We start from the raw sequence: 26,832 nt of genomic DNA, 5'->3' as shown, positions 1-26,832 counted from the left end.
TCCCTGTCCCTGTTAGGCTTTTACGAAAACTCTTCTTCACCCCAGTCACTCATTCGGACGTACAGTACTTCTTGTACCTGGACCCTGTCACTCGTTTATACCTCCTTCATCCTCCCTCAGTTTGAAGCCCACACTCCTTCTACGCTCCCTACGCTCTTTACCCTCATCAATCTTGGTCTTTGAGTCTCACTCATTTGTGCTCAAAGCCTCACCTACTCTCGAATCGACTCTTCTACGACGATTGCATCGCCGTCTACTTTCTCTACGCCTTTGCGCCTTAATCTCGCAGTGACTCAGCTCATCGCCAGACTTCTGCACCTGTCATCGATACTTCAAGATATCCTTGCACCAACTCACCCTCGTCACCATACGACCCTGATATCTCATTGATCTCATTCTTCATTCAACTAAACCAACAACCGACAAAATGAAGTTCGGCGCCATTGTCTCTCTTCTCTGCATCGCCGTCGCCCCGGTCATGGCCTCGGAAGATGTCACCTCTGTCTCGACTACGACCATTACCAAGACCCTGATTCGCGTCAACTCGGTCACTGCCACCCCCAGCTCCAGCGCGACTCTGGTGTCTGTGTCTGCATCCGCGACTTCTACTCCTCTGGTCTCTTCCTCTTCCGCCTCGACCCCGGCTGCTGCCTCCCCCACCAAGACTGGCGGAGCTGTCGCTCTCGGCGCTGGTATGCCCGCGGCCCTGGTTGCTGGATCCTTCGCGCTGATTATGGGCGCCGCCCTGTAATCGCGGACGCGATCAATTGAGGTAGCCATTGAGACCAGGCAGATCCTCAACAGCCAAAAGTCACAGGTGGACTGCTGCCTTGCAAACCAAACACCGCAGCTCGCCAATGCTCACTATGTCTGCCTGGAAACTCTCAAGTCTACCTTCAGTTCCTGCCGTTCATCTCCAGCAGAGCCGGGGTTTACCGTTTTATTCTGAACTGATTAATTTCTCTTCTCTTCTTTCCATTTTTATGATTCCTCGTGGTTAGCTGGAGAACCCTTTTTCGGAGAGGATTGACGGCCCTTTTTTTTTCTTTTTAACGCATTTCACACTTCCAAATACCCCCTTTATGATTTCTGTGGACACGAGTTGATGTTGAATTTACCCTTTCTTCTTCTACAACCCCCGTTTTTTAACCTACTTCACTTCTTCTGTTCATATAGTGTTTCTGTGGAGGTTCTTTTTCGGGAGTCTACAGCAAAGAAGGACTGGCTATACCTACTACTGTCTGGGTTGGTCTAGTCCGGATGCGAATGTCAAATTTGAATCCATTTGCTGAAGAGCTACACTCGACAGTAATCCACCGTGCATCAATTGACACCTTTCTCTTTCGGTCCAGAAAACGATCAATAGTAAAAAATAGCCAGATTGTAGAGTTCAAATGTAGCGAAGATCATGTCGATCGAACATTCCCGTGGAATGTGGATCAATCACCATGATCCATGATCCATCCGCTTCTCCCGCTTGAAATGGCCGTGCGCCCACGCGCCCGCCACTTTGGGCAGTCTGTCGTTTGATCGGATCTTATCTCTTGGTATCTGACATTTCATCTGAGTAATCTTCACATTTTCTTCTTTTCTATTTCTCCTTTTTCCCCGCTTTGTGTGGAGGGACTCAATTGTTTCCAATTGATGTACCCGAGATCTGTCTCCCTCCAGAGCGCCCTCGTCGCGTGTGGTGTTGACACTATTGTCACCCCGCGGGCTCCACAACGCGTCGCGACCCCTTCTGGTCCTAGGCCAAACACACCCTCAATTGCGTCTTCGGATGAACTCAAAGGGACAAACGAGGAAAGAATAACTCGTCGCCCCCTTGCAACACCCATTCTTCGCAAATGGACAACGAGGTCCCCCTCCCCCCACCACGGCGGATTCGACACCGTTCGCCATCCCGCCTCTCCCCCGCGGGCTCTGTCGCATCGTCCTTCCGCAAGTCGCGCCGACTATCGCGCTTTGACGATCGCTCCAGCCAGCCATCAAGTGACCCGGCGCTGTTCTCGAGCGATGACATTCCCGCGTCCGGACTGGAGAATTACCATGCGCCGGTAGCGGGCGCTGGGCGCAAGCGTCGATACCGCGGGACCTGGTGGGGAGAACAGGTTGCGGATCCGAAGCGGAAGAGGGCTGATTTTAAGGAGAAGAGGCATGTTGATAGTGGTGTTTGGATGGGGAGTGATGAATCTATCGCGGAGAGTTCGCTGCCGTCGGAAGATGCGTCGAATTGGGGTGAGGATCTTCTGAAGACGGTGCTGGATCCGAGGGCGCCGAGTAAAGTCGCGAATGCGCCTTCGCTTGTTAAACCGTCTGATATTGCGTCGGTTCCTGTGCAGCCTCGGCCTGTTGTTTTGCAGGGTCCGGTCGAGACGGAGGAACATAAGTATGCGAAAGCTGTTATCAATGAGTGTCTGGAGAAGGGCGATGATAGCGTTGATCTTGGGTAAGAGCTTCTCCGTCGTGAACCGGATGATACACGGGGATCAGGTTTCTAATCATCATTATTATAGGAACATTAATATGAGGGTTATCCCTCTAGGGCTATTGCGACCTTTACAGCATCTTACCAAGCTACCTTCTTTGCACGAGGCGCCTGTATCTGAAAACGCTTATTTCTCGCTCCAACCATTCCTTCGAATCTATCTCTCCAACAACTCCCTCACTACACTTTATACTAGCGAGATCTTCGATCTGAAAGATCTCAAGGTTCTCAGCTTGCGGAACAACAAGCTTACACGGATCCCGGAGGCTATCCGCAAACTAACCGCGCTGCAAGTTCTCAATGTTTCTATGAATCGACTCCATGAACTCCCATGGGATCTCCTATGGTTGTTGCAGCAAGGAGAGTTGAAACACTTTACCGCCCATCCGAACCCGTTCCCTTCAATCGATGAATCCGGACCGGTCGAATGGCACTGTCAATTTGACAAGTCCAACGACGAAGATAAAGATGGAGAAATAGATGAAGCAGACGCTCCAGAAGTCACTCCCGTCCCCATATTCAGCGACTATGAAGGCACACCTCCCAATGATGCATGGACACCCATCCACGTCGCAACAGGCCCAGTGACCCGCCTAGACATGGAAGGCCGACCCCTCGAGCCAAATACCCCATTCAACACACCCTCCACATCATCCCAACCCGCATCCCGAGCTCCCTCCCTCCGCGAAGTCTCTCTCCGCGCAATCTCCAAACTCCCAGGTATCGACCAACTCACCGATCTCGAACTAGACGAGTTTCCCGCGCTCGTCATCCCCTTGATCTCGCTGGCTCGACAAGCCCGGCAAGATGGCGCTCAACATTGCTCAATCTGTCAGCGAGAATTTATCGTTCCTCGTGCTAGGTGGACGGAGTGGTGGGACTGTACTCCTCATGAGAATGGTATGAAGAGGCCGAGGGGTTCGGGGGAGATGCTTAGACCGCTGCCTTTTAAGCGGGTTGGCTGTAGCTGGGCTTGTGTGCCTGGTGGGCAGTTTGTAGAATAGTTTTTGTGTTGGGGTTTTTGGGGAGATATGGCCTTTTATATTGCTTTCTTGTATTTATTAGATTTCGGTGTTATAATAGCTTGTTAGAGCTTACAGCCACTGTGGACAAATGGTTATGGATGTTCATTATTTTCGATTTTTCAAGGCTTGGCCTGAACAGTTATCGATAGTGTGACTAGCTGTGGTATCAATTGTAGGTTCGAATGGTATTCGGTCTGTAAGGAGTCCCTTGTTCTGAGGCCACACCACAGCAATACGAGCATTGCTGGCTCTCTCTTGAGAAGAGGTGCTCGGATATCGTGAAACTGGAGACGGTTGTGAAGCAGTCTCAGGTATGACAAGAGCATCAGCTCAAGGTACTCCATGATCCATCCAGGACATCAACTGGGCTCCTTGAGCCCTCCAGTGGTGACGCTTTTTTGCGGTATCACTGTAATCTTGGTGCCCACTGTGTCCTTTGCTGATAATTCCGGAGCTGTGGTTGCTGGTCGTATGTGGGGTCTAGCGTCGATGAGGACATCATAACGGCTCTGTCATAGTGTCTCTGGAGGCAATTGCACTGCTTCAAGAAGCGTATCCCTTCATGGGCACGGTAGTATGCATAGAATGTTCTTTCGGTCCGCCAGATGTTTCACTTGAGGCTTACAGCCACCTCGACCATCTTGACCCATCGAGTTCGGGACTCCGGGAGCTCGGTTTCTTCAGAGATTGTGGAGGCTGGACGCTTCTTCTTTTTCTTCGCGACACTTTTTGATTCAGCGTTTTGCGAATCGGCCTTCTCTTCAGTGTTCTTCTGGGCATCCTGCTGCCCGTTTTGTTGCGCTCCCTCCTCGCGTTGCTGTTTCTGCAATTCCCGCTCCTTCTTCTCCTCATCTTCAACCACATCATCAACGACAAGAACACTCCCAGTCTTAACCCGGACAGTGTACTCGGCCTCTTTCTCTTCGAACCACTTGCCTACGTTCAGTGCCTTCTCGATAGCACGCCCGGTAGCCTTCACAAACACCTCCTCCCGCTTCTCAGCAACCTTGGCAAGCTCGGCAAGCTTCTGCTGTTCCGTCTTCCGGCTGTCCTCGAGGCTGATTTTGGCCGTAGCGCGCTTCTCGGCTTGGCGGAGTAATTTCTGGACGCGCTTCACGGCACTCATGAAGGGTGTGCCGCTGGATACGTAGACGACCTTGGGCACCGAGGCACCGGCGTAGGGTGAGGCAACTGGCGCATGAGGAATGGGTCGCTTTTCAACCTTTGCATCTGTGAATTCCAGTTGTTAGACTTTTTGCGCGTGTTCATCGTCGAGCATCTCGGCGGTGATCTGCAAGGTGGGAATCGGGGCGCAAAACGCACATTTTGGAAGCTTGACAAGATTTTGGTTCTTCTTCTCGAATTGGAGCTTTCGCTCCAAAGGTCCGTTTCCCATGGCAAGATCTTTGTTGTTTCTCGCTTCGTTACTCTGGAGCTGTCGCGGAGGAAGTCGCGAAAGTCGCTTATCGTCATATCTTTTCTGCCGGGCGGTGTAGATGTATGTGATCCGATGAAGCTGCGAAGTCCGCAGATCAAGTGATGAGATACTGTATACACCAGGGCTGTGATTTAGTGGAGAGTCATTTATTAGGTAGATGTACCATAATTGGACATTGGACTCTATTCATCTTGATTACTGCTGAGATGATTCATTGAAGTCGCCAAAATCAGGTAGCTACCTGATGACTGCAATCTGCGGCTAAATATATAGTCCCTGTTCCACTTCACTAGAGCTTGCCAGAGTAGAAACACATGGAGTTACCCGAAGATTCGTTTAGCCCCGGTGACACTTGGCAGACAATGAACGCGAGATGAAAATATCCAAGTCCTGCACCCAATGCAATATCAGCAAGCGCAAGTGTACGACAGAGAGGGTGGGATGGTGGATGGTCCTGCCAGCAATGCACCAAACATGGGAAACAGTGCCCCTTCTCCACTAACACCCGAAACTTGCAAGGAAGGAGCATTCAACCAAGACAACAAGAACAGTAGTTCAGACATCATGTTCGGATGACGTCTTGCAAGAGGTGACTGTTGATATTCGAGACCACCTGGTGGAACTCTACCTACGCTACATCCACGATAAACCACATACGTTGTTTCATCCGGGTTTGCTGAGGGAGCAAGTGAAAACTGGGTCTCTGCCGAAGGCAATGTTGTTCGGCATCATGGCAATAGCAGCTCGGTGAGTTCAAGGAAAGACAAGCAGGATTGCGTTGTTGGAATCATCGCTCATTCTTCTATCTTGGAAGTTCTCTGACGAGGAGGAGATTCGTCAGAAGGCAAAAGCATTCTTCTCAGCTGTCAAAAGCCGGTTAAAATGGATATTGATAATGTGTGTCTCAATAATATCCACGCCAGTATTTTGGTGGGTAATTTGTGCGGTGCAGAGGGAGAATCTGTCTCGGAGGGTCTATTCTTTGGTAAGTGCTCTTTTACAAGAGACATCCTTAGAAAAAGATGTGTCTGATTCATCGAAGGTATTGCGTTCCGAATGGCAAATATCCTCCACTTACCATCTTCAGATGCCAGTGAAGACGCTATCACCCAGGAGATCAAGGTGAGAACTTGGTGGTCGAATGGTCTTCTGCCGGCTGGACTTGAACAAACAAATGCAGGATGATCATCATCGCTTGCCCATACTCGGGACCTTATTCTGGTCTCTGAAACCAGGGCAAGCAATTGGTCAGGATGACCAGCCTACTCTAGGTCTCTGGGGTTACATGGTCATTCTAGCCAGAATATTCGGTAAAATTCAAGACCTCCACCAGAAGCTCTCAAATGGAGTCCTGGATGAGCACCATGCAGAACTGATTACACAAGACCTAGCACAAGAGCTTGAAACCTTTGAACAAGGTCTTCCGCCTGACCTTCATTTTACCGTGCACAACTTGAAGAAGCATGCCAGAGTAGGCCTGGGACAGGTCTTTGTGGCACTTCATCTGGGGCATCATCACTATGCCACTTTGTTATATTTCCCTTTCTTCGACATTCAGCTCTCTCAAACACGCAGTCGAGCCTTGTTCGTGTCCCGCTGCAAGCATCATGCCACAATGTCTAGTGATCTGCTGAGGACTTCTCACGAAACCCCGGATTGTGAGGCGGTATATCTCATTGTGGCACACATGACTGTAGTGTCATCTGCGGCCCTTCTTCATACATTGCTGTTCGGAGATTAGCATGGAATGTGACAGGCTGATCCGATATTAAGGCTAATTATCTCAGATGGACAGACTATTTACATTTCAAAAAGTCTACTTGCGCTCAATGGACAAAACTTTTACGTGGACAGATGGATAGTCAACTTCGTCTCCAGCACGTGTTACCTATCGACGGAGAGCCAGATATACCGGCCACATCTGACCTCGCGGAACGTGGGAAGGTTGCGAGCGATGCCCTATCGATCCTGCGCCGGAAGATGTAATAAACAGAAACAACCAAGTTTAGCATCATGCCTCCGCAGTCTTGGCCTCTTGATGAACCGACGGCCGTTTTCTGCATCATTGGCTTGGTCGCCATCAAGCAAGGCGGCGATCTCCTCCAGCGTTGGACCTTTCGTCTCCACGAAGAGAAACCAGATATAGAGTCACTCATGCACGAGGATGGCAATATAAAAAGGCTGAGGCTAATCGCATGCGAACTTGTGCTTTCCTTTCGTAACTCAGCCTTTTATCAGCCATACATTCCGAAAGATTCTATAAGTTAGAAAGCCTTCTACAGTTCTAAAATTGTGTTATCTGTCAGGACTTCAAACGGCAGACTATAAAGAAACCTTAGCTATCTAAAAAGACGGTTCAAAGGGCATTAAAAGAGATCTACCACAAGAGAGAAAGTGACATCACACTTATTTACATAGTGAAACTGTTTCTCTAGCCTAGATGTCGAGAATCCAGATATACCTTTTCTCCACTATATGTATAGTCTGTCGAGCGAAAGCATAAGTGGGAGTGCGATTAGCCTTAGCCTATTCACAAGGCTACAACCATAAATACCCCGGGTTTCTTCCCGATCTAGCAAATCTACTCCGTAGTCGTGGAGGAGTGTGGGTTATCAGCCAATGATGGGGGTTCACTCCCGCTTATCCTTTTTTGATTCTCCGCGCGGGGGTCGACTTGGTTGAGCAATGGTTTGCGGGTAATTTGCCAATCAGTCGTGATCATTCCCGCGAGAATTTCTTTTTTTATATGTTCACGCATCCCTTCCGGCTAAAATGTGTTTCCAGAATGGTGTCACCTGCATCATCATGGTGGGGGTTTCGTGAGGGGTCAACAGGACAACTAGCAGGTATAAGAGGTGCCTGGTCGACTGCGCTGCAGTAAAAACGGCTACAATTCCCTGTTCACTCCTTTTGTCAGTTTTGAATTGAAAACAAATTTCAGCAATGACTCTCTCTCCGACGATACCGCACTTGCGCAAAGCGGGCACAACGCAGCAGCTCGTGGTCAATGACCGGCCGTTCCTTGCCCTCGCAGCTGAGCTGCAAAACTCCTCGATGACTTCGGCGGAGTATATGGAGCCTGTCTGGCAGAAGTTGGTTGATACCAACATCAATACCGTCTTGGGGTGTGTTACTTGGGAGGACATTGAGCCCGTTGAGGATCAATTCAACTTTGCTGAATTGGATAAGGTTATTCTGGGGGCGAGAAAACATGGACTACACCTTGTACTGCTGTGGTTTGGCTCCTTCAAGAATGGTATGCTTGTCTTGATTCTCGCATGAAATGAAAAGTGTCCCTGTTACAATCGCTCACCCTTCTCAAGGTATATCCACCTACGTCCCATCGTGGATCAAGACAAACACGCGACGATTCCCTCGTGCCAAGCTGCGCAAGGCTGGCGGTGTCCTCCAGACCGGCGACGTGCTATCTATTTTCCACGAAGAAGGATGTCAGGCTGACGTGAAGGCTTTCTCTCGTCTCTTACAACATGTCAAGGAGGTCGACGGCGAGCACTCGACCGTGGTCATGGTGCAAGTCGAGAATGAGACTGGGCTACTGGGTGACTCGCGAGATGGCTCTGCTGCAGCAGAGAAGCGATTCAACGAAGCTGTCCCCGAGAATCTGGTACAATTCTTGTCACAGGATTGGGAAAACCTCCACGCGGATATCAAGGTCAATTTGAAGCACTTCAAAGCTCAGACTAGTCCCTGTGGAACATGGGAGCAAGTCTTCGGCAAGGGTCCACACACAGATGAACTGTTCATGGCATACCACTACGCCAAATATCTCAACAAAGTTGCGACTGCAGGAAAACAAGAATATCCACTCCCCCTATACACCAATGTCTGGCAAAACTCCGCGGGCGACGACAGCGACAATGGATTCCCCGTCGTTGCTGGCGGAGGCGGCTACCCGGGCGACTACCCGTCGGGAGGTGGCACAAGCACCGTCCTCGACGTATGGCAGAAGTTTGCTCCCTCGCTGGATTTCATCTCGCCCGATATCTATCTGAATGACTATACAAGTACCTGTCGAAAATACCGCCACCGCAACCAGCCGCTTTTCATCCCCGAGCAGCGGCGTGATGAGTACGGCGTGCGGCGCATTTGGACTGCCTATGGCTCGTTCCAGGCCATCGGGGTATCACCCTTTGGCATTGATACCCTGGAGCCAGCGACAAACCCATTCACCAAGCACTACGGTCTGCTCAAATCTGTCTCCCAGATTATCCTTGATGCCCAGACGCGGCCCGACAGCTCGATCGGATTCTACTTCGACGAGCTCGCCGCCGACGGCACCGATCCGTCTAAGCCGGTCATCAAGCACTGGGCCGGGTACGAAATTATCATCGAGCGATGCTTCGTCTTTGGCAAGCCCGGGCCTGGCGCGGGAATGGTCATCCACCTAGGTGGACCTAAGTTCCTCCTGATCGGATGGGGCTTCCAAGTTCGCGCCCGGTCCCTCTCACCGACCAGCACGTTTACGGGATTCCTGCGATTCGAGGAGAAGCAGGTTGTGAATTCGGAGATGGGTGAGCTGCACACTCTGAGGTCTCTGAATGGGGATGAGACTCGGAGTGGTATCTGTGCTATGATGCCGAATGAGGATCCGGATTATGGGGGTTTCCCGATTTGTGTGACTATCCCTGCGAATACGATGATTGCCGAGTTGGAGGTGTACTCGATTGAGGAGGTGGATGATGTATGAGGCGTCTACTGTATGAAGTGAGGTGTATCATGTTGGTCGACGCTTTGTTTGATGTTGATGAGACCCTCCCGGGGGACTTTGGTCTGATCCGGACTCTGGGGTTTACCTTGAACATGGGATTAAACCTTGTGGTAGATCACCTTTCGAGATGACTTGTTTATCCCAAATACCCAATCATGAGAGTAGTAAAGGACAAAGAAACGCAGCTCTACAGAAGACATCTCGAAGCCTATTTCAGCGCAATCTTAACAGACTCATCGCTTATCAGACTAGAAATTGAGGAATCGTAGCATCCTTTATACGAAATACACAATCCAATATGACATCCTCCAGGACCAAACACCCCCCAAAAATCAGACTAAATCTGGCACACCGATCCCCACAAGCACCGAACACATCCAATTTAGAACGAGTGTCAAAGTACGGGGTCTTCAACCCCTTCGTACTTTGTTACGATAATATGGATAACTCGCCTGTCAATGAAACCTCAATTCTCTGCCCTACCGTAAAAAAAAAAAGCCACATGATCATCTTTGCTCCCGAGGAGATGGTTAGTTTGCAAATCATAAATGGAGGTAGTACCAAGTACCTGCAAGCAGGCCAGAAAGAAAGACAAAAGGACGAAAAGACGGAAAAACAGGGTCTAGAGGTGCACACAGACCTTCCGATCTCGATTCACGACCCAAGGGTTTTATCCCTTTCCCCTGGGCTACAGCGCGCGATTTCTTAGGTTTGAAGTCTTGCGCAAAGTCTAAGTAAGTTTGTTGGGATTCGGGCACGGCGCTCAATGAGCAAATGCTAATCGTGGAACGAGAAGACATGATTGCTGACCATAAAGCCAATTTTTAGGAGGAAAATTGCTAAAGGCAGATTAAAATTGTGTGTGCAGTAGTTGGAGGATTGTACTTTTTTCAATTGACTAGCTGTCAGGTTTCAGGATAAGAAATGCTTCTAAATGCCTGCTGGGTGAGTTAATGTAGTACAATGGACTCGTAGACCATTGTCACTCGGTTTTCTAGATATCTTCCGAACCCATTCTCGAGATCTCCCCTTGGCACAGGTGAAATTGCGAATTGGGATATCCTCCGTAGTTCAAGAATCTGGTCAGCCACGGTAGCACAAAGGACTCGGAGGGCCCGAGTATCTGGTCGGATCGCCAACGCCTCGAAGCACAATCAACGATCATGATGCCATGATCGCCGTCTAGCTTGTGCCGCGGAAACCTTCGTGATAACGGCCGTTACCGATAACCACAACAATGACAGACAGGCTCTGAGGTATCCGCGCAAGTTCCGAGTCCCGACCGGTTAATGAAAGGAATCAAATGTCAAATGAAGGAATGCCGATCGTAGTGTCTGGACTGTTTTTGTGCACGGCCTGAGGCCCCACGAAGAGCAACCGATCTCGCCCAGTTTGGGAAGGTCGGTTTTTCCGACCCGCAAAAAAGGCTGCCTGGTGGTTTTTTCTCTGGTTGGGCACTGTAGGGAACCACTTATCGGGCCTGGTCATTTCTTTGTTGTGAGGGGCATTTTGGAGTTCATTCGAAAATGGGAGGGGCTTCCTAAAAAATGCGTATTTTGAGAAAGATTGCTGTGCAATTGAACTCACTGTCATACGTAGGAAGATTCAAGGGGCGAACGGAAAAAGAAAAAACGATGTATCAGGGATAACCGGACATCTGAAACGGGTCAACGACGCAGGTACGGCCTCGGCAGTACCTGAAAGTACTGAAAGTCTGAAAGGACCTGTACCTGACAAGGCCGCAGGCGTACAGTTTTCGTGGGTTGCGAGCGGGGGTGACACGGCGAGAACCATGGGCGATGGCGCCGGTTGTGGTTGTTTATTGATCGACGTCAGTACTCAGTAGTACGCGGAGTATGATCTGCTTTGCAAAAGTCCAGGGACTACCTTTCATGTAGCAGTCAAAGAGGATATCTCATTTCTCGAGTGTGGTGGTTTGATTCTGATTGATTATCTGACTCCTCCGAGTTTCTTTGTGCGGCAGAAATGGCGAAGGCGACCCCCGGTGATGCGGGCAGGGGTCCGTCAAGCTGCACAGATTGCGTGGTCCACCCCACACAAGATCGAGGGAGGCACCCGTGGCACAGTTTCGCCTCCGCACAGCCAGGTGACGAATGCCTCCAAAAAATGACCTCGCCGCAGCATAGAGTGATCTATATTTGTCTGATACTCGTGGATGCGAATTCAGTATGCTGGAATAACGACCTTCTGGGGTGGGAAATAGTAGAGGAAAAAAGGCAAACCCTGCATCAAAATCGAAGTAGCTACTGCTAATCCTCCTTAAAAACCAAGATGTCGGCGCGTGTGGGCTGACAAGGTAGACAGCGGGTCCCTGGAGGATGCGATATTCATTGAGACGGGGGTTAGTCCCATGGAGGATTGACCAGTCCGAGGAAAGACAGAAGTCACTGTAGCTGAGCATAACGGCCTCAAAATACTGACACCACTTCACAGGGCCACAGGCTCATCTCGAGTTCCATCGACCAGTGCGAAAATTCCCCAGGACGCGGACAGGGATACGCTAGCGTGCACCATGGCGTCTTGAACCAAATCCCCGGGCCCCGGACGGCGAAGGCAGCGCGAGACACCGGGCACCGCGTTGGACGCGAGCCTAGGAGGATCGGTTAGCGTGCTGATTGCATGGAAACCAAGTGGGCCGGAATCGCGGAAGATGCAACGGCTGTCTTTTCCCGGTGCTGGTGGCTCTCTTAACTTTTGGAGGGGCGGCTGAGTACAGAAGGTGGAGCCTCGAAGGTACGGTCCCAGTACATCTGTACAACGGGTATGGATCCCGTCATGGATGGAAGGGTCGAATGAGAAGAATACAATCAGGTCTTATTTTTTGAAAGTGGAGTGAGATGAGCGAAATTAACGAATCGATGGGTCAAAACGGAAGGCGTAAATGTGTAAAATTGTAAATAAACCAGAGGAGGAGAAACGGGTGGAAAGTTGGAAAAAAGTACACACCATGGAGGATCCACCCGATGCGGTCCAGACTTCAGAGACTCAGAGACTCGGACGGGTTGGCTCCTCCGCTTCGACTTCCACTTCCTCCACTTGTTTATGAGCAACAATCCTCCCACTCCCACTTTTTCACTCCATCTCCATTTTGTTTATCTCGTTCTCTCCACGCCTTTCCATCTTTCCATCTCATCTCCTCTCATCAATTCCTCAGTCCTCCTCTCCTTCCACGCACTCTTCTTCGCTATCCCCACCCTCTCGTTCAACCTCCTACCCCAAATACAACACTCCCTTCGTTCCATCCAACGTGAGACGTGTCTTGCAGTCCATCCTCGCGATTTCTTCTCTTCACGATCCTTGAGAGCCAGTTCTCCAATCAAACAAACGAAAAACCGTGTGGTCTCGTTATTTTGCCTTTTTGCTTAGATCCGATCTTGCAGCCGCGAGGTCCGACCAGCCAACGAGAGCCCCGAACACTACACACCCCTCGCGTCAATATCTTAAACATCTCATACACCTCAGACACTCGCCAAACTACTCATCTCCCTTTTGGTACTTTTGGTACCTCCTTCCCTCTTTTTCGGCCACGCACACGCTGGCCTCCTCGCTGCATCTCCGTCGTATGGCTAGTGTTGCGTGCATCTGATCCGCTCTGATCTCGACGCTTATCCCCGCTTCGTCTTGGGTGTTTTACCTTTTTTTGCTTTCCAATACACTCTCTCCTTTGCCAAAAGTTCCACACACGCTTTCACCCCTTCGGCGTGTTCTGAAATCGTCCCAGCCCTCGGAAGCTTGTCCAGCATTGTTATTTATGCAATCTTGGTCTTTCGAACCTGCTGTCGATTCCTTTCGTCTTTAAAAAGGCCCTCCAACGTACCTACTTCACCACAAACGCCTTTCTCTACTCCACCCTGCACAGACCACAACCCGCTATCTTGCATCATGTCTGCGGTTCCCTATTCGCCCAAGAAGCCAGATGGCGTCTCGTTCACCTGGATTTTTGACCAAGTCCTCCGCGACCCAGCTGCCTATGAAATTCCCCTGCGGGACATGTACGCCCTGAACTGCCACCCGTCCAAGTCTTTCCTGCCCGGCAGCAACTCGCCGGAGACCGCCTTCAGCCCACGTAACTCGACCTCGACCCAGGCCTCGAATTCTTCACAGGAGAGCTCCGTGGATGCCGCCGCCGACTTCCGCTCTCAGTTGATCCACCAGATCTCTCGGATGCCCTCTCAGCCATGTTCCCTTCCAGCCAGCTTTTTGACCTCGTTCCTCCGCCGTTGCTTCCCCAAGGACCTGGAGCAGGTGGACTTTCCCCAGGGCTTGACCGCTTTAGACTACGCCAAGGACTTACACAACCGCTGGAAGAAGGAAATGTCGCTGGCGCTGCAGCGATTGAATATTGGCCCCGAGGACGCCGCCGACCCGACCCGCTCCGAATTGGCCATCAAGTATCCCGGAGTCATGACCTGGTTCGAGTCGATCAATGCCACCGCCCGGACTATCGAGGCGTTGTACACCCAGCTCTATGTGGGTCTGCGTCGCTGGATGATCATCAATGAGATCCTTCTTGAGCCCCACAACAAGCATAACCATATCGCCATGCTGAACACTCTTTATCCTCCCGTTGCTCCTGGATCCGCGACTCCTACTCCTCAGTTGACCTACCAAATCCTCAAGATGCACCGCGATGCCTTTTTCAGAACTATCAACAAGGTCAGCACTCGCGGTACAGGCCCCGTGCACCAGATGATCCACCAGGGAGAAGGCGAAGCAGGCGAGGGTTCGTGGCCTGCGGTCTACAACACTCTGGAAAAGTATCTCGACTTGGTCAATGAGATGATCGACGAGTGTGTCTTGGTCAATGAGCCCACTCATTTTGATGAATCCGACCGCTCTTACCGCAGCAAGACCCGCAAGGTCGACTCCGGTTGCAGCTTTGGAACCACTGGCAGCACTGGCTCCGAAATGAGCATCGCCGAGTGTGTCATTGACAAGCCCCTTCCCCAGTTCCCCATTCCTGCGGACGGGGACATTACCCCAAGTGGGGGCTCGGTATTGGAGCGTCTCTCCCGTGGGATCTTCTCTCGCGGCACTTCTGGAAAGTTTCGTAATCTCCGGAAGATGAGGTCCAGCACCGCCCTTGCTCTTGCTCGGCCTGGCAGCCAGCACAGCTCCACCCACAATTCCTCCATCTTCGAAGTTTCCGAGGAGAAACGTGACCGCCTGATCCGCGATGCGTACACCCGCAAGAACTCCCAGTCCCAGGTGTCGACCACCGACAGCCAGTAACGCAATTACTGGTTCTCACACCCTTCCATTCCTCCCGTTGAGCTCGGCCTCAACTTCCCCTTTCTACAAAAACCCTTTCACACATTCCATTTCCCTCGGCGTCGGAGAACAAAAGACACCCTCGCGGGTTGAACATATGGGGGACGTTCTGGATATCTGTTTTCCATATTGATTTTTCTCGGAGCTTTCGGCGCATTGGGACATTACGTGCATCATCGGAGTCAAACGTGTAGTGCTGGAACAAACTGTGTTAACGACATCATGTGTTTACGATTATCATACTCGGCGGACTATGTTTCATCTCAAAATCAAAGTATCATTCAAGAACATCTACCTTGTCTTCGTAGTTTGTACTTTATATGTCTTGTAGTTAGAAAAGACTCCTCTTGTAGGAGATAGGTTCGTAGTTACCCAGGCAATTAGAAGCTCTGCAGTCGTCCAAGGCTGAAATGGAAATAATTTGGATGTCCGTGGATATACAAGGATCTGGCTGTAACATGATTAGATCAAACATAGCCAGGTATAGCGCTACATATATACAGTGGTAGTTCAAAAATTCTGAGCCTTGAGACCAGAGAAACCACCTAATGGATATGCTTCCACTTTTTGTTTTCTGAAAGGTGTTTAGATCTAAAGGTCATTTCAATCGTCTTTCTCGATAGCTTAGGTACCATTATGAAGTCCATCATTAAACTTGTGACTGATAAGATGATTCTGAACCTTGGTCATAGTTTCAAACGTATTAAATCCTACTGTACAACACCACGTGACCAGTACAAGTACATACCTGTAGCCGCGACTTGCACAAGTTGCCGCTTCGCCCGCCGTACAAGCTGCGATAAGCACGATAGGAGAATGATCCAAGTGTCCAGATCCGCAGCTTCTCCGCGTTTGTTTGTAAGAGCGCTGGCTCATTTGGCCCGCGATGCTTGTCGGTTCTACAAATTGACACTCGGTCTAATACGAAGATTGTCAGATTCCAAAATACCCAATTACAACACCCACGCCTTTGGCCCCGGGCGGTGTCCCTTATAAACACCAATTAGTCCTCGATTCCAACAACCCCCCATATCAGCGAAGATGAGGAACTCCACGAGAACTCGAGCCTCATGGCATTGGTATGCCGCTTTGGGAGCTCTGCTACCGGCCTGTTTAGCCATTGCGAGCCCGGCAGTCAATGTGGCACTTCAGGCCTCATTCGACTCGTCTCCATATCTAGTTGAGCTTCTGTTCGTGGATACTGTCCTTGCTTACCTGCGCGCATTTTGAAGCAATCAAGTCAGCAATACTCATATTGATACTTAGTGAAACCGCCGCCGAAGAAAATGCAACCTCGTATTTCCCATTGCTCAACCGTATCGCGGATGGCGCTTTTGAAGAAGCTATCTCGGAGAAGGAGCTGTATGACCGCTTCTTGCAGGTCGTTCACGAAGATGGACATCTACGGACTCCCGAAAGTCTATCGTCATTTAAACTCTCATTGTCGGTTCGGTCGTCGGCGCCTCGAATCCAGGCTCATTATCAATACTACAATACCTCGGTGCAGCAGTCGTTGATGGGGGCGCAGGATGCGGCTTGTCCTGTCTGGGTTCATTTGGAGGGGAAGCAGTATTGTTCCTCGCTGATGGAGCGAGCACAGCAGGACGTAGAAGGAGAATCGTAAGTCTAGCTTCGTTGATGCAATCGCCCCATTGGATAGCTGCTGACTTGGAGATCCTAGAGATCCCAAGGAACTACCATTCGATCGTGTTTTCGGCGATACCTCGCTTCCTCCAGCTGTTCTCTACGCAGATGTCTCGGCTCCGACTTTCAAGGACTTCCATGATAGATTGAGTGATATGGCGAAGCAGGGTGAAATTTCGTACCGCGTGCGCTATCGACCACCTCAGCACTGGACCTCGCGGCCTTTGTTCGTCTCCGGATACGGCGTGGAACTAGCGTTGAAACGCACGGATTACATTGTCATTGATGACCGAGATGCGGATGTTAGCAGCAAAGACAACGCTGCAACTGGCTCTGAGGAATTGAAGGATGACTCGCCGGATGATCTACGACCTCTATCTTCTTCGGAGGTGTCTAGACTTGGCGTGAACTCTGCAAGCTACGTTATGGATAGCGAAGACCCGCTGAACACACTGATCAAGCTGTCACAAAACTTCCCCAAGTACTCGACTACCATCGCTGCTCATAATGCCACCGCAGAGTTGAAGAAGGAAATACGTGAAAACCGGGCGCGGATGATCCCAGCCGGCTACAATGTCATATGGATCAACGGCATGCAAATTGATTCGCGACAAATCGATGCATTCTCTATGCTCGATCTCCTCCGTCGAGAGAGAACGCTCATCCAGAAATTCCGTGATCTAAGTCTGTCTGCCCAGGAGGCCGTGAAGCTTCTATCGCACCCAGCCCTGGCAGAGTCCCAGGCCGAAGATGAGTCTCAGCGCTACGATTATCGTGATACCCTGGAAGGTGGACAGGTCATTATTTGGATGAATGACCTGGAAAAGGACTCGCGCTATGAGGCCTGGCCAAGGAACCTAGAAACAGTATGCCTTCAACTCCACTTTACGTGTCTTCCAGGCATAATGCTAACAAGAATTCCAGTACATCACAAACCACTACCCGGGACAATTGCCCCAAGTTCGTCGCGACTTGCACAATGTCGTCATGCCCGTTGATTTGTCCAACCCAGAGGCTCTCTTGCATATCAACCAGATTCAGAGCTTTATCAACCGCCAGATCCCTATTCGGTTTGGTATAGTGCCAACCGCGTCATCTCCAGATGCCATTTCCCAGCTCAAGGTGGCACACTATCTGCAGGAGACTTACGGACTTGAATCATTGTTCCACTATTTGGAAGAATCTACATCGAAGAACAAGGCCGGAAAGCCCGACAAGGCCTCATTTCTGGTGGCGACCAAGGAGCGAGAGCCACGCACAGAAAGCGAAGTTCTATCTTTTGACCAGGTACTAACGAGTGAACACTATGAAACTGTGGCCACGCGCAGCGCCGACTACCAGCGCCGCCTGGGCTTGCAGGGTGGAGCTCCTAATTTCCTAGTCAACGGTATCCCCGTCTCTAGTGCGACCAACTGGATGCAGGAATTGAGTATGTTGATTAGCAGGGATCTGAAGCTGATCCAACAGGGCATCGTCGAGGGTGTTCTCGAAGAAGACGCTGTGTTGCCTGAATTTTTCTTGGCTGGCGCCTTTGAGAGACGCAACTCGTTCATTATGCCCGAAGATCCTAAGAGCGTACGCATCGTGGATCTTTCCACCATCTTCGGACATGATTCAACGGTTTTGGACCACATTCCCCGGGTTGAACCTGAAAGCGGCGTTCTGGGTGGCATTCACATCATCGTTGTCGGCGACTTTGAGTCGGAGACTGGATTGAAGCTTCTAACCCAGGCCTTGCAATTCCGGAAGGAAAATGGCGAGATGGAACTTGTTCTGGTGCACAACGGTGCTACAGAGTCTGAAGGGGGTATGACGCGCCTAGATGCGGTTCAAAACGCACTTACTAAGGGAGGAGATATCGACAGCATCTTGGATGCCGTTACCTCCACCGAGGCCCTGGAAACATCGGCATCTGATAGCCAGGAGGCCAGTCACATCCATCGACGCCTTGCCGAGTCTCTGGGATTCGACGCCGGCGTGGAGGGCCTCGTTGTCAACGGCCGTGCAGTTGGTCCCATTCCGAAAGACTACCTATTGAGTGTTGAAGAGCTCGATCTACTTGTCACTTACGAGCGATCCAAGCGAATTGAGCCTGTTGCGAAAGCCTCCCTGTCCCTCAGGTTGAATAAGAAGCTCACTAAGCCCCTTGATCTGGCCAAGTTGACCTCGATGGTTGCTCTTTCTACAATCTCGGACGTGCCCGAGGGCATCTTTGAGTCGATGCCAGACTTCCGATTGGATGTGGCCGACAAATGGAAGACTGAGCACTCGGTCATTACGGTTTCCAACTCCGAGGACCCGGCGATCAATGTTGCTGCTGTGATTGACCCAGCATCTGAAACAGCTCAGAGATGGCTGCCAATTCTCAAGGTCCTTTCTGAGCTCGCGGGTGTTCAATTGAAGATCTTCTTGAACCCCAAGGATGAACTGAAAGAGCTTCCCGTCAAGCGCTTCTATCGCTATGTGCTAGAGTCAGAGCCATCATTCACTTCGGATGGGTCTCTGTCTCGTCCTGGAGCTTCGTTCACTGGCGTGCCTGTCGAGGCATTGCTCACCCTTGGCATGGATGTCCCCTCATCTTGGCTTGTGGCGCCCAAGGAGTCTGTATATGACCCGGATAACATCAAGCTGAGTGCGCTCAAGGCTGGGGCCAATGTCGATGCCATCTATGCTTTGGAGCATATCCTTATCGAAGGCCACTCTAGGGATGTTACCACCAACTCCCCGCCTCGTGGAGTGCAGCTTGTCTTGGGCACCGAGGATAACCCTCATTTCGCGGACACCATCATCATGGCCAACCTGGGCTACTTCCAATTCAAGGCACAGCCTGGTGTGTGGCAGATCAGCCTCAAGCCTGGTCGCAGTGAGAAGCTCTTCAACATCGATAGTGTTGGTGGCCTCGGATACCGCCCCCAGCCTGGCGACGAGAACACCGAGGTCATTCTTCTATCATTCCAGGGCCACACCCTTTTCCCCCGTCTCTCTCGTAAACCCGGTCACGAGAACGAGGATGTCCTTGAAAAAGGACCCGAACCTGGCTCGGCGCGAGACTACATCTCCAAGGGTTTCAACTTTGCCTCTGGCGTGCTCTCCGGCGTTGGCGTGGGCTCCAAGCCCGACGAGCAACATGCCGATATCAACATCTTCTCCGTGGCCAGTGGCCACTTGTACGAGCGTATGCTCAACATCATGATGGTCTCCGTCATGCGGCACACCAAACACACCGTCAAGTTCTGGTTCATCGAACAATTCCTCTCGCCCTCCTTCCGCGCATTCCTCCCCCATCTTGCTGAAGAGTACGGCTTCGCCTACGAGATGGTCACGTACAAGTGGCCGCACTGGCTGCGTCCACAAAAGGAGAAGCAGCGCGAGATCTGGGGATACAAGATGCTCTTCCTGGACGTATTATTCCCCTTATCTCTGGACAAAGTAATCTTCGTCGACGCCGACCAAATTGTTCGGACTGATATGTACGATCTCGTCACGCACGACTTGGAAGGCGCACCATACGGTTTCACCCCGATGGGCGACTCGCGCACGGAAATGGAGGGCTTCCGCTTCTGGAAACAAGGCTATTGGAGCAACTTCCTGCGTGGCAAGCCATACCACATCTCGGCGCTGTACGTCGTCGATCTGAAACAGTTCCGCGCTCTCGCTGCCGGTGACCGTCTCCGTGGACAATACCAGATGCTCTCGGCCGATCCTAATAGTTTGAGTAACCTGGACCAGGACCTGCCGAACCACATGCAGCATCATATTCCGATTCACAGTCTGCCGCAGGAGTGGTTGTGGTGCGAGACGTGGTGCTCGGATGAAGATCTTGCAACTGCGAGAACGATCGATCTGTGCAATAACCCGCAGACGAAGGAGCCTAAGTTGGCTCGCGCGAGGAGACAGGTGCCCGAGTGGACTGTTTATGATGATGAGATTGCGGCGCTGGCGAAGCGTGTTGCTGCCGAGCAGGTTGGGTTCGTGCAGACTGGGGAGGATGCCGAGCAGAAGGAGGTTTCTGTTGATGAGAATGTGGAGGAAGAGGATGACCGCAAGGATGAATTATAGATAGGTAGACTCGTGGTGTTTCTCTGTTTAGTTCATTCTGTGATCGATTGATTACCTTGTATAAGAATGTTATAAGGTTCCCATTGTGGATGATTTTTGGCATTTCCATTCGTAGAGTACTAAGATACAGTTTCGCTAGCTAAAGATAAATTTTGAATTCAGATAGAATATGGCTTCCATTGATTCTCCTCCTTTCGAGATCGATATTCCCATCAAGTCCTCGTCCATCTGGAGTCATCATCGTTGGGATTAATGCGACTCAACAGACATGGAAGTCTCAGTCTCACTAGCTCATGTCGATCGGCAGCGACATCTTATTCCTGCGCGGCCTTCTTGTTCTTCTTGTCCTTCTTACTCTTCTTTTTGAAGACTCGACCGGTTCGACATCGTGCATGTCACTCCCACTAGCCTCGGACTTGCGATGCTTCTTGTCTTTGTGCCTTTTCTCCTTCGGGGTTGAAGGGTCTTCGACCTCCTCGGCAGACTCGTCAACGGCAGCAGCCTCTTGTCTCCTCCGCTCCTTCTTCTCTTTCCTTCGGCGCCTCCTCTCTTTCTTTTCATCTCGCAATTTCTTCACTTCACTGCGAGAATGATCTGAGAGGGGCGAAGAGGGCATCTCGTCTTCGCCATCGTCAGAGTCCTCATTGTCGACACCGTTGCGATTCTGTGCGGGCGAGGAATCGACTGAGCCTTCTTTGGCAACTCGGGCCAAATCCATCTGCTGCTCGGCGGCGAACTCGAGCTTGGGGATGATAGCTGGTGTGGTACTGGGGATGCGGGACTCGTCGCTTTCGTCAGCCTCGTCATCATCATCGTCTTCCACATATGTCTTGCTCTTTTCTCCTGCAGGGCCGCGGTTCCAGCGGTGATACCTTTTAACTGCGTCCGCGGGGTCAAAGACAGCGTCGGGGTCGAGAGTCTGACGCACGTGCGCGACGTTCTTCTGGATCTTTCGCCATTTATCTGCGCATTGCTGACGAGTGCGAGAATTATCCATCCCATTGCTGATTGAGCCCCATGAGATGGATTTAAGATCCATATCCCAAATGTCCTTGCCTGCTTTTTGGGGTTCCGCCGAAGATGTAATCAGTAGGTTTCGGTACTCTTCCAATGATCTCATGAATGCGCGTAGCTCATCTTCACTCCATGCGCCAGTCTTCTTCGTGGCTCGATGCTGAAGGCGGTTCTTCCATCGCTGGGTCACATCATCATCGCTACGGCCGAGAAGTTTGGCAATGAGCGCGTACTTGGGCCCATGTTGCGCATGTAGCTTGATGAGCTCCTCATCCTGCTCAAGAGTCCAGTCGTGAGCCTTTTGCGTCGTATCCTGGAAGTGTCGACGCATGAACCGGTAAACGGACCGGCGGTCTCGGTCAGGAATCAATGAATAAACATCGTTCCAGAATTCGCCCTTGTTGCAGATGTGGGTCTGAACGGGCCATTCTTCGCCGCCACGCTCGGAGTGCTGGACCATTGCATCAAATGTACGGCCTGCAATACCATGGGTGTTGCAGAACTGGATTTTGAATTCTTCCAGAGCTTTGACTTCTTCTTCGACGAAGAAGCCAACTTTCAGATGACTCTTGGCGCCGATACGACTACCCCGCGTCCTTTTCAGTCGGGCCTCACTAGGTGTACCAGGATCTTGGGAGCCTTCATGCAATGGGGCCACTCCAGATGCAGTGTGGCCTGGCTCTCGAGTATCCTTCGAAGGTGTGTTGTCGACTTCCATGTTGACATCAGCTGTATCCTCTCCGTTTTCTTCTTGGTCGAACATATGACTTTGCTCGTGAGGGTCTAATTCCCCGTGCGCGTCGTCCTCGGCTTCGCGGCGCTTCTTCTTATTATTCTTCTTATGCCCGGACTCGGAGTCGCGCTTGCGCTTTGAGGGTCGTGACTCGTCATCCTCGGGAGGAGGCGATGACATGGTTCCGTTGGTGTGAGCAGCTTCGAGGGGTTCGTCGGATTTTTGGTCCTTGTGGGACTTGTTCTTCTTCTTCGGTTTCATGCTTTCGGCGGTGGAGGGTGGATGCAAAAACCCAACGACTATGACATGTCAGAACACGAGAATAACGACCAAGTCAGAGCTTGAAAGCATACCTGGGCTCTCGGCAACCTCCATCGTGTGGGACTGAGACGGGAAGTGTTCAGTGGGGTCAATTGTAATTGGGGTGGTTCGTGGGGAAGTGAAGCTCCCAAAATTTATGGCCGCCAAGTGATGATACTCGGCAGAATAAAGACCGCCTTTGTTACCGCCCACCATGTCCGTCTGTCATGCACATGCAGCTGCTGCAGACGTCCGCTAGAGAATAATTACATTATTTACTCCGAACAATGAAGTATGTATTTTCTTAAACTTGGTCGAGGTGTCTCAAGCAGCTCAGGTGACCCGTAATTATGGAAAAAGTCTACTTCAAAGATCCAGTATGTGATCGTCACAGCACCATTGAGAAAGATAACTACAAATGCAGATGGTATATATACAAGAAATCAAAATGCCCGGATACCCATACTCCTTGAACTTAAATGCAGACGAAGCATACCTTATTATGACGCCAGGTTCATCTCACGCAGGATTCTCGTGACAAGCTTCTTCTGATCCGCAGGATTCAAGCTCTTCTCATCGGTGGTCTGCAGGCAGCGGCCAATTGCGATTGTGGCTTTGACCGCACTGTCACCGGCATTGGAGCAATCAACCCAGACCTTGCCGTTACGACCAACTGCAAGCTCGAATCCACCCAGACTCTCAAGCTTCTTTCCAAGCTCAGAAACAACAGTAAGTCCGTCGATGGTATCATTCTGCTCGGACGAGGATGAGCTAGCTCGAAGTAGTCGAGCTGCCATACCGGTGGACACGTCAAACACCATGCCTCCGACAAGAGGCCCCAGACCACCAGGCTCCGACTTTCCAGTGGCAGGGTTGACACAGGTAAGCTCGACCTCAGCGCCTGCGCCGACACCAATGGATAGAACGCGCGCATAGACAAGTTCACCCTGCTTGAGCATCGGCCTCGTCTTCTTTGTAGCACCCTCAAAGGACAATTGTCCCAGAAGCGCGTGCGCTGTGTGTGGTGTCACCATGCAGTGGAAGTAGTCAATGCTGGAGTGGTGGATTTGAGCAATGACTAGGTCGTTGACAGTGGGGATGTATCGGCGATTGGAAAATGAGAGGAGTGAGACGGTGTTCCGCTTAGCGTCGGTTGTCACGAGGCCAGCTTGAGTCGCCGTCAAGACATGATTCGCGGATTTAGACTTGGATGACGGCCGCGAGAGAAGGCGAAGGCCTGGGCCTAATTTGAGGGGATTCGAGTTGTTGGATGGGAGATGATCTCTCGGTACCTCATCGCCCGGGAGCAGGATGAGGGGTGCGGACATGGCGCAGTTCGGGGGTTTTCAAAGTCTTCCTTGGTTTCTAAACCTTGAACAGATAAGCTTCAAGCGAATGTGGCGATTGATTCGTGCTGCAGAGAGTGGATGCGGCGTGAATGCTTTCGCAGCGAAGAAAACGTCGGCAGGGCTTATCTTGACTATCACCACGTGACGAGGGAGAACAGTGGCGGTGCCAAGACTTAAGATTAGGAACATGCAAGGGCGCACAGAGAGCATGGGTACTGCGAATTGAGAAAATCAAATCTGAAACAATAAGGGTGTATAGAATAATGTTACATACTTGCATTGACAATGAATCGGACAGCTTGAATCATAATTCGGGCTAAATGAGAGTTCGGGGGGAGGATACCCACTGCGCCACATCTCTATCGATAAGCACTAGCCACTCGCCGTCTGAAAATCTTCAAAATTTTCGATTTGGTTCCCCCCTCCATCGAGATCTTTACCCCTTCATCGGTCACCCCTCGACTCTTTTCTGCACACTCTGTGACGCGGAATCTTCTCTTCATTTGTGATCTATAATACCCACATTTACATTCGAAATGGGTGACGCAGTCAACGGCGCCTCCGCCGAGACGGAGCGTTTCGCTATCGGTATCTCCTTTGGCAACACCTCCAGCTCAATTGCCCGCATCTCGCCCGTGAGTTCATGAAAAAGATACACGAGGATCTAGGATAAAGATACTAATACCTTTCATAGGAGGGCAAGGCTGAGGTCATTGCCAACGAGGAGGGAGGTATGTGTTACAGAGCCCCGCCTTTTCACGCCTAAAGTTAACTGAATCTTTCTATCTAGACCGTCAAATTCCCAGCATCCTCTCTTACATTGATGGCGAGGAGTACCACGGTACCCAGGCCAAGGCCCAGCTCATCCGTAACTCCTCCAACACTGTCGCATACTTCCGGGACTACCTGGGCAAGGACTTCAAGTCCATCGACGCTACCCCATGCCACCAATCTGCCCACCCCCAGCAGCAGGACTCAACCGTTGCTTTCACCATCCGTGACACCGAGAGCGAGACCCCCAACACTGTCACCGTTTCGGAGATCACCACCCGTCACATTCGTCGCCTGAAGCAGTCCGCCACCGACTTCCTTGGAAAGGAGGTTAACGCTGCTGTTATCACCGTCCCTACCAACTTCACCGATGCCCAGCGTGAGGCTCTTGTCGCCGCTTCCAAGGCCGCCGGCGTTGAGGTTCTCCAGCTGATTGCTGAGCCCGTCGCTGCCGTCATGGCTTACGATGCCCGTCCTGAGGCTACCGTGACTGACAAGCTGGTCGTCGTTGCTGACTTTGGTGGCACCCGCTCCGACGTGGCTGTCATTGCCTGCCGCGGTGGTATGTACACCATCCTGGCTACAGCCCACGACTACGAGCTCGGCGGTGCCTCCCTGGACCAGGTCATCATCGATCACTTCGCCAAGGAGTTCATGAAGAAGCACAAGACCGACCCCCGCGAGGATGCCCGTGGTCTGGCCAAGTTGAAGCTTGAGGGTGAGGGTACCCGCAAGGCTCTCAGCCTCAGCGCCAACGCTCAGCTGAGCATTGAGTCCCTGGTAGACGGCATTGATTACGGTTCCACTGTCAACCGCACTCGCTTTGAGCTGCTCTCCAACAAGGTCTTTGCTCAGTTCACTGGTTTGATTGAGCAGGTTGTCAAGAAGGCTGAGCTCGATGTTCTTGACATCGATGAGGTATGCCATTTTTTTTAATTCCTCATGTATTTTCTGCTCGGTGCTGACTGTCTATATTAGGTCATCTTCTCAGGTGGTGCCTCCCACACTCCCAAGATCGCCCAGTTGGCCGCCAACATCTTCCCTGAGACGACCACCATCCTGGCCCCCTCGACCTCCACTTCCGCTATCAACCCCTCTGAGCTGGCGGCCCGTGGTGCCGCTTTCCAGGCTTCCCTGGTCCAGGAGTTCGATGCTGAGGACATCGAGCAGTCCATCCACCCCATGGTCACTGTTACCCCCCACCTGAGCAAGGCCATCGGTGTTGAGTTCACTTCCAACAACGAGACCAGCTTCCAGCCTCTCCTGAACGCCGACACTGCTCTTCCCGCTCGCCGCATTGCCCAGTACACCACCCCCAAGGAGGGTGGTGATGTTCTGGTCCGTGTTTGCGAGGGTGCCCGCAAGATCAAGGTCACCAAGCCCGAGCCTAAGGCCAAGGAGGAGAAGCCCGCTGACGATGAGGACTCCGACTTCGACTCTGATGACGAGGAGGAGGAGGAGGACGTCCGCGAGATTGTCTGGAAGACCGAGAAGCCCGTTGCCGAGCTCGCCGTCAAGGGCGTCAAGGCTGGCTCCAAGGTCGAGGTTATGGTCCACGTCAACCCCGACTTGGGTCTGCAGATCGCTGTGCGCGAGGTTGGTGGCTCCACCGCTGTCCGTGGTGCCATCAACGGCTCCGCATAGATTTGTCTCCCCAAAAAGCGATCTCCTTATGGCGTGATGATGCATGCATGATTGATAGAGGCTGTGCTTTTCCCTTTTATTCCCGTCATTATCTTCTTAGAGTCAGCCCTTTTTCTGTCCTCTCTCAAGTTCTCCCAATCTATATAGACTCTCAGTTGGAAATGGCCAATAAATATTTTACTTCCGTTTACTAGTTCCATGATGGGGCGGTTGCCTGACCGTAATCTCCACGGGGTTTATGAGCCGACGAATAGTCCTCTGAAGTTCTACTTTTGTGGCAGGAGCGACAGTATGAGAACAATAAAAGGATCCATCAAACAGAAATTATATTACAACTATTAATTAA

General features: G+C 51.3%; 10 protein-coding genes across 10 annotated transcripts; 7 read left to right on the top strand and 3 right to left on the bottom strand.

Moving 5' to 3' along the window:
• Positions 1-427: 427 nt before the first annotated feature.
• N7473_007394 (uncharacterized protein) lies at positions 428-751 on the top strand (the record flags this gene model as incomplete). Its single annotated transcript, XM_057153334.1, has 1 exon — positions 428-751. The coding sequence occupies one exon, from the start codon at positions 428-430 to the stop codon at positions 749-751; it is 324 nt and encodes a 107-aa protein (XP_057007672.1).
• A 785-nt stretch (positions 752-1,536) lies between these two features.
• On the top strand, positions 1,537-3,628 carry N7473_007393 (leucine-rich repeat domain-containing protein). Its single transcript, XM_057153333.1, has 2 exons — positions 1,537-2,449; positions 2,517-3,628. The coding sequence occupies exons 1-2, from the start codon at positions 1,848-1,850 to the stop codon at positions 3,490-3,492; spliced, it is 1,578 nt and encodes a 525-aa protein (XP_057007671.1). The 5' UTR covers positions 1,537-1,847; the 3' UTR covers positions 3,493-3,628.
• Positions 3,629-4,123: 495 nt separating this feature from the next.
• Positions 4,124-4,909, bottom strand: N7473_007392 (ribonuclease P subunit p20 family protein; the record flags this gene model as incomplete). Its single annotated transcript, XM_057153332.1, has 2 exons — positions 4,124-4,743; positions 4,837-4,909. 2 exons carry the CDS (start codon positions 4,907-4,909, stop codon positions 4,124-4,126), a joined length of 693 nt encoding a protein of 230 aa, XP_057007670.1.
• A 924-nt stretch (positions 4,910-5,833) lies between these two features.
• N7473_007391 (fungal specific transcription factor domain-containing protein) lies at positions 5,834-6,692 on the top strand (the record flags this gene model as incomplete). Its single annotated transcript, XM_057153331.1, has 3 exons — positions 5,834-5,936; positions 5,994-6,073; positions 6,132-6,692. 3 exons carry the CDS (start codon positions 5,834-5,836, stop codon positions 6,690-6,692), a joined length of 744 nt encoding a protein of 247 aa, XP_057007669.1.
• A 1,089-nt stretch (positions 6,693-7,781) lies between these two features.
• N7473_007390 (putative beta-galactosidase) lies at positions 7,782-9,659 on the top strand (the record flags this gene model as incomplete). Its single annotated transcript, XM_057153330.1, has 2 exons — positions 7,782-8,207; positions 8,275-9,659. The coding sequence occupies exons 1-2, from the start codon at positions 7,895-7,897 to the stop codon at positions 9,657-9,659; spliced, it is 1,698 nt and encodes a 565-aa protein (XP_057007668.1). The 5' UTR covers positions 7,782-7,894.
• Positions 9,660-13,583: 3,924 nt separating this feature from the next.
• N7473_007389 (uncharacterized protein) lies at positions 13,584-14,933 on the top strand (the record flags this gene model as incomplete). Its single annotated transcript, XM_057153329.1, has 1 exon — positions 13,584-14,933. The coding sequence occupies one exon, from the start codon at positions 13,584-13,586 to the stop codon at positions 14,931-14,933; it is 1,350 nt and encodes a 449-aa protein (XP_057007667.1).
• Positions 14,934-16,013: 1,080 nt separating this feature from the next.
• On the top strand, positions 16,014-20,675 carry N7473_007388 (putative UDP-glucose:glycoprotein glucosyltransferase; the record flags this gene model as incomplete). Its single annotated transcript, XM_057153328.1, has 4 exons — positions 16,014-16,162; positions 16,239-16,592; positions 16,654-17,482; positions 17,541-20,675. The coding sequence occupies 4 exons, from the start codon at positions 16,014-16,016 to the stop codon at positions 20,673-20,675; spliced, it is 4,467 nt and encodes a 1,488-aa protein (XP_057007666.1).
• Positions 20,676-20,961: 286 nt separating this feature from the next.
• Positions 20,962-22,797, bottom strand: N7473_007387 (MYB DNA-binding domain protein; the record flags this gene model as incomplete). The annotated part of the gene is made up of 2 exons (XM_057153327.1): positions 20,962-22,721; positions 22,776-22,797. The coding sequence occupies 2 exons, from the start codon at positions 22,795-22,797 to the stop codon at positions 20,962-20,964; spliced, it is 1,782 nt and encodes a 593-aa protein (XP_057007665.1).
• A 425-nt stretch (positions 22,798-23,222) lies between these two features.
• Positions 23,223-24,050, bottom strand: N7473_007386 (exosome non-catalytic core subunit RRP40; the record flags this gene model as incomplete). Its single annotated transcript, XM_057153326.1, has 1 exon — positions 23,223-24,050. The coding sequence occupies one exon, from the start codon at positions 24,048-24,050 to the stop codon at positions 23,223-23,225; it is 828 nt and encodes a 275-aa protein (XP_057007664.1).
• Positions 24,051-24,492: 442 nt separating this feature from the next.
• N7473_007385 (ribosome-associated complex protein SSZ1) lies at positions 24,493-26,768 on the top strand. The gene is made up of 4 exons (XM_057153325.1): positions 24,493-24,706; positions 24,766-24,802; positions 24,862-25,760; positions 25,821-26,768. Exons 1-4 carry the CDS (start codon positions 24,608-24,610, stop codon positions 26,484-26,486), a joined length of 1,701 nt encoding a protein of 566 aa, XP_057007663.1. The 5' UTR covers positions 24,493-24,607; the 3' UTR covers positions 26,487-26,768.
• The last annotated feature ends 64 nt before the right edge of the window (positions 26,769-26,832 follow it).

The sequence above is a fragment of the Penicillium subrubescens genome, assembly GCF_028828155.1.
Source record: "Penicillium subrubescens strain IBT 31985 chromosome Unknown utg000005l_segment0_segment0, whole genome shotgun sequence".
Taxonomy (NCBI): domain Eukaryota; kingdom Fungi; phylum Ascomycota; class Eurotiomycetes; order Eurotiales; family Aspergillaceae; genus Penicillium; species Penicillium subrubescens.
Note: the sequence above shows the minus strand (reverse complement) of the source record. Positions and strands in the feature narration are given on the sequence as shown.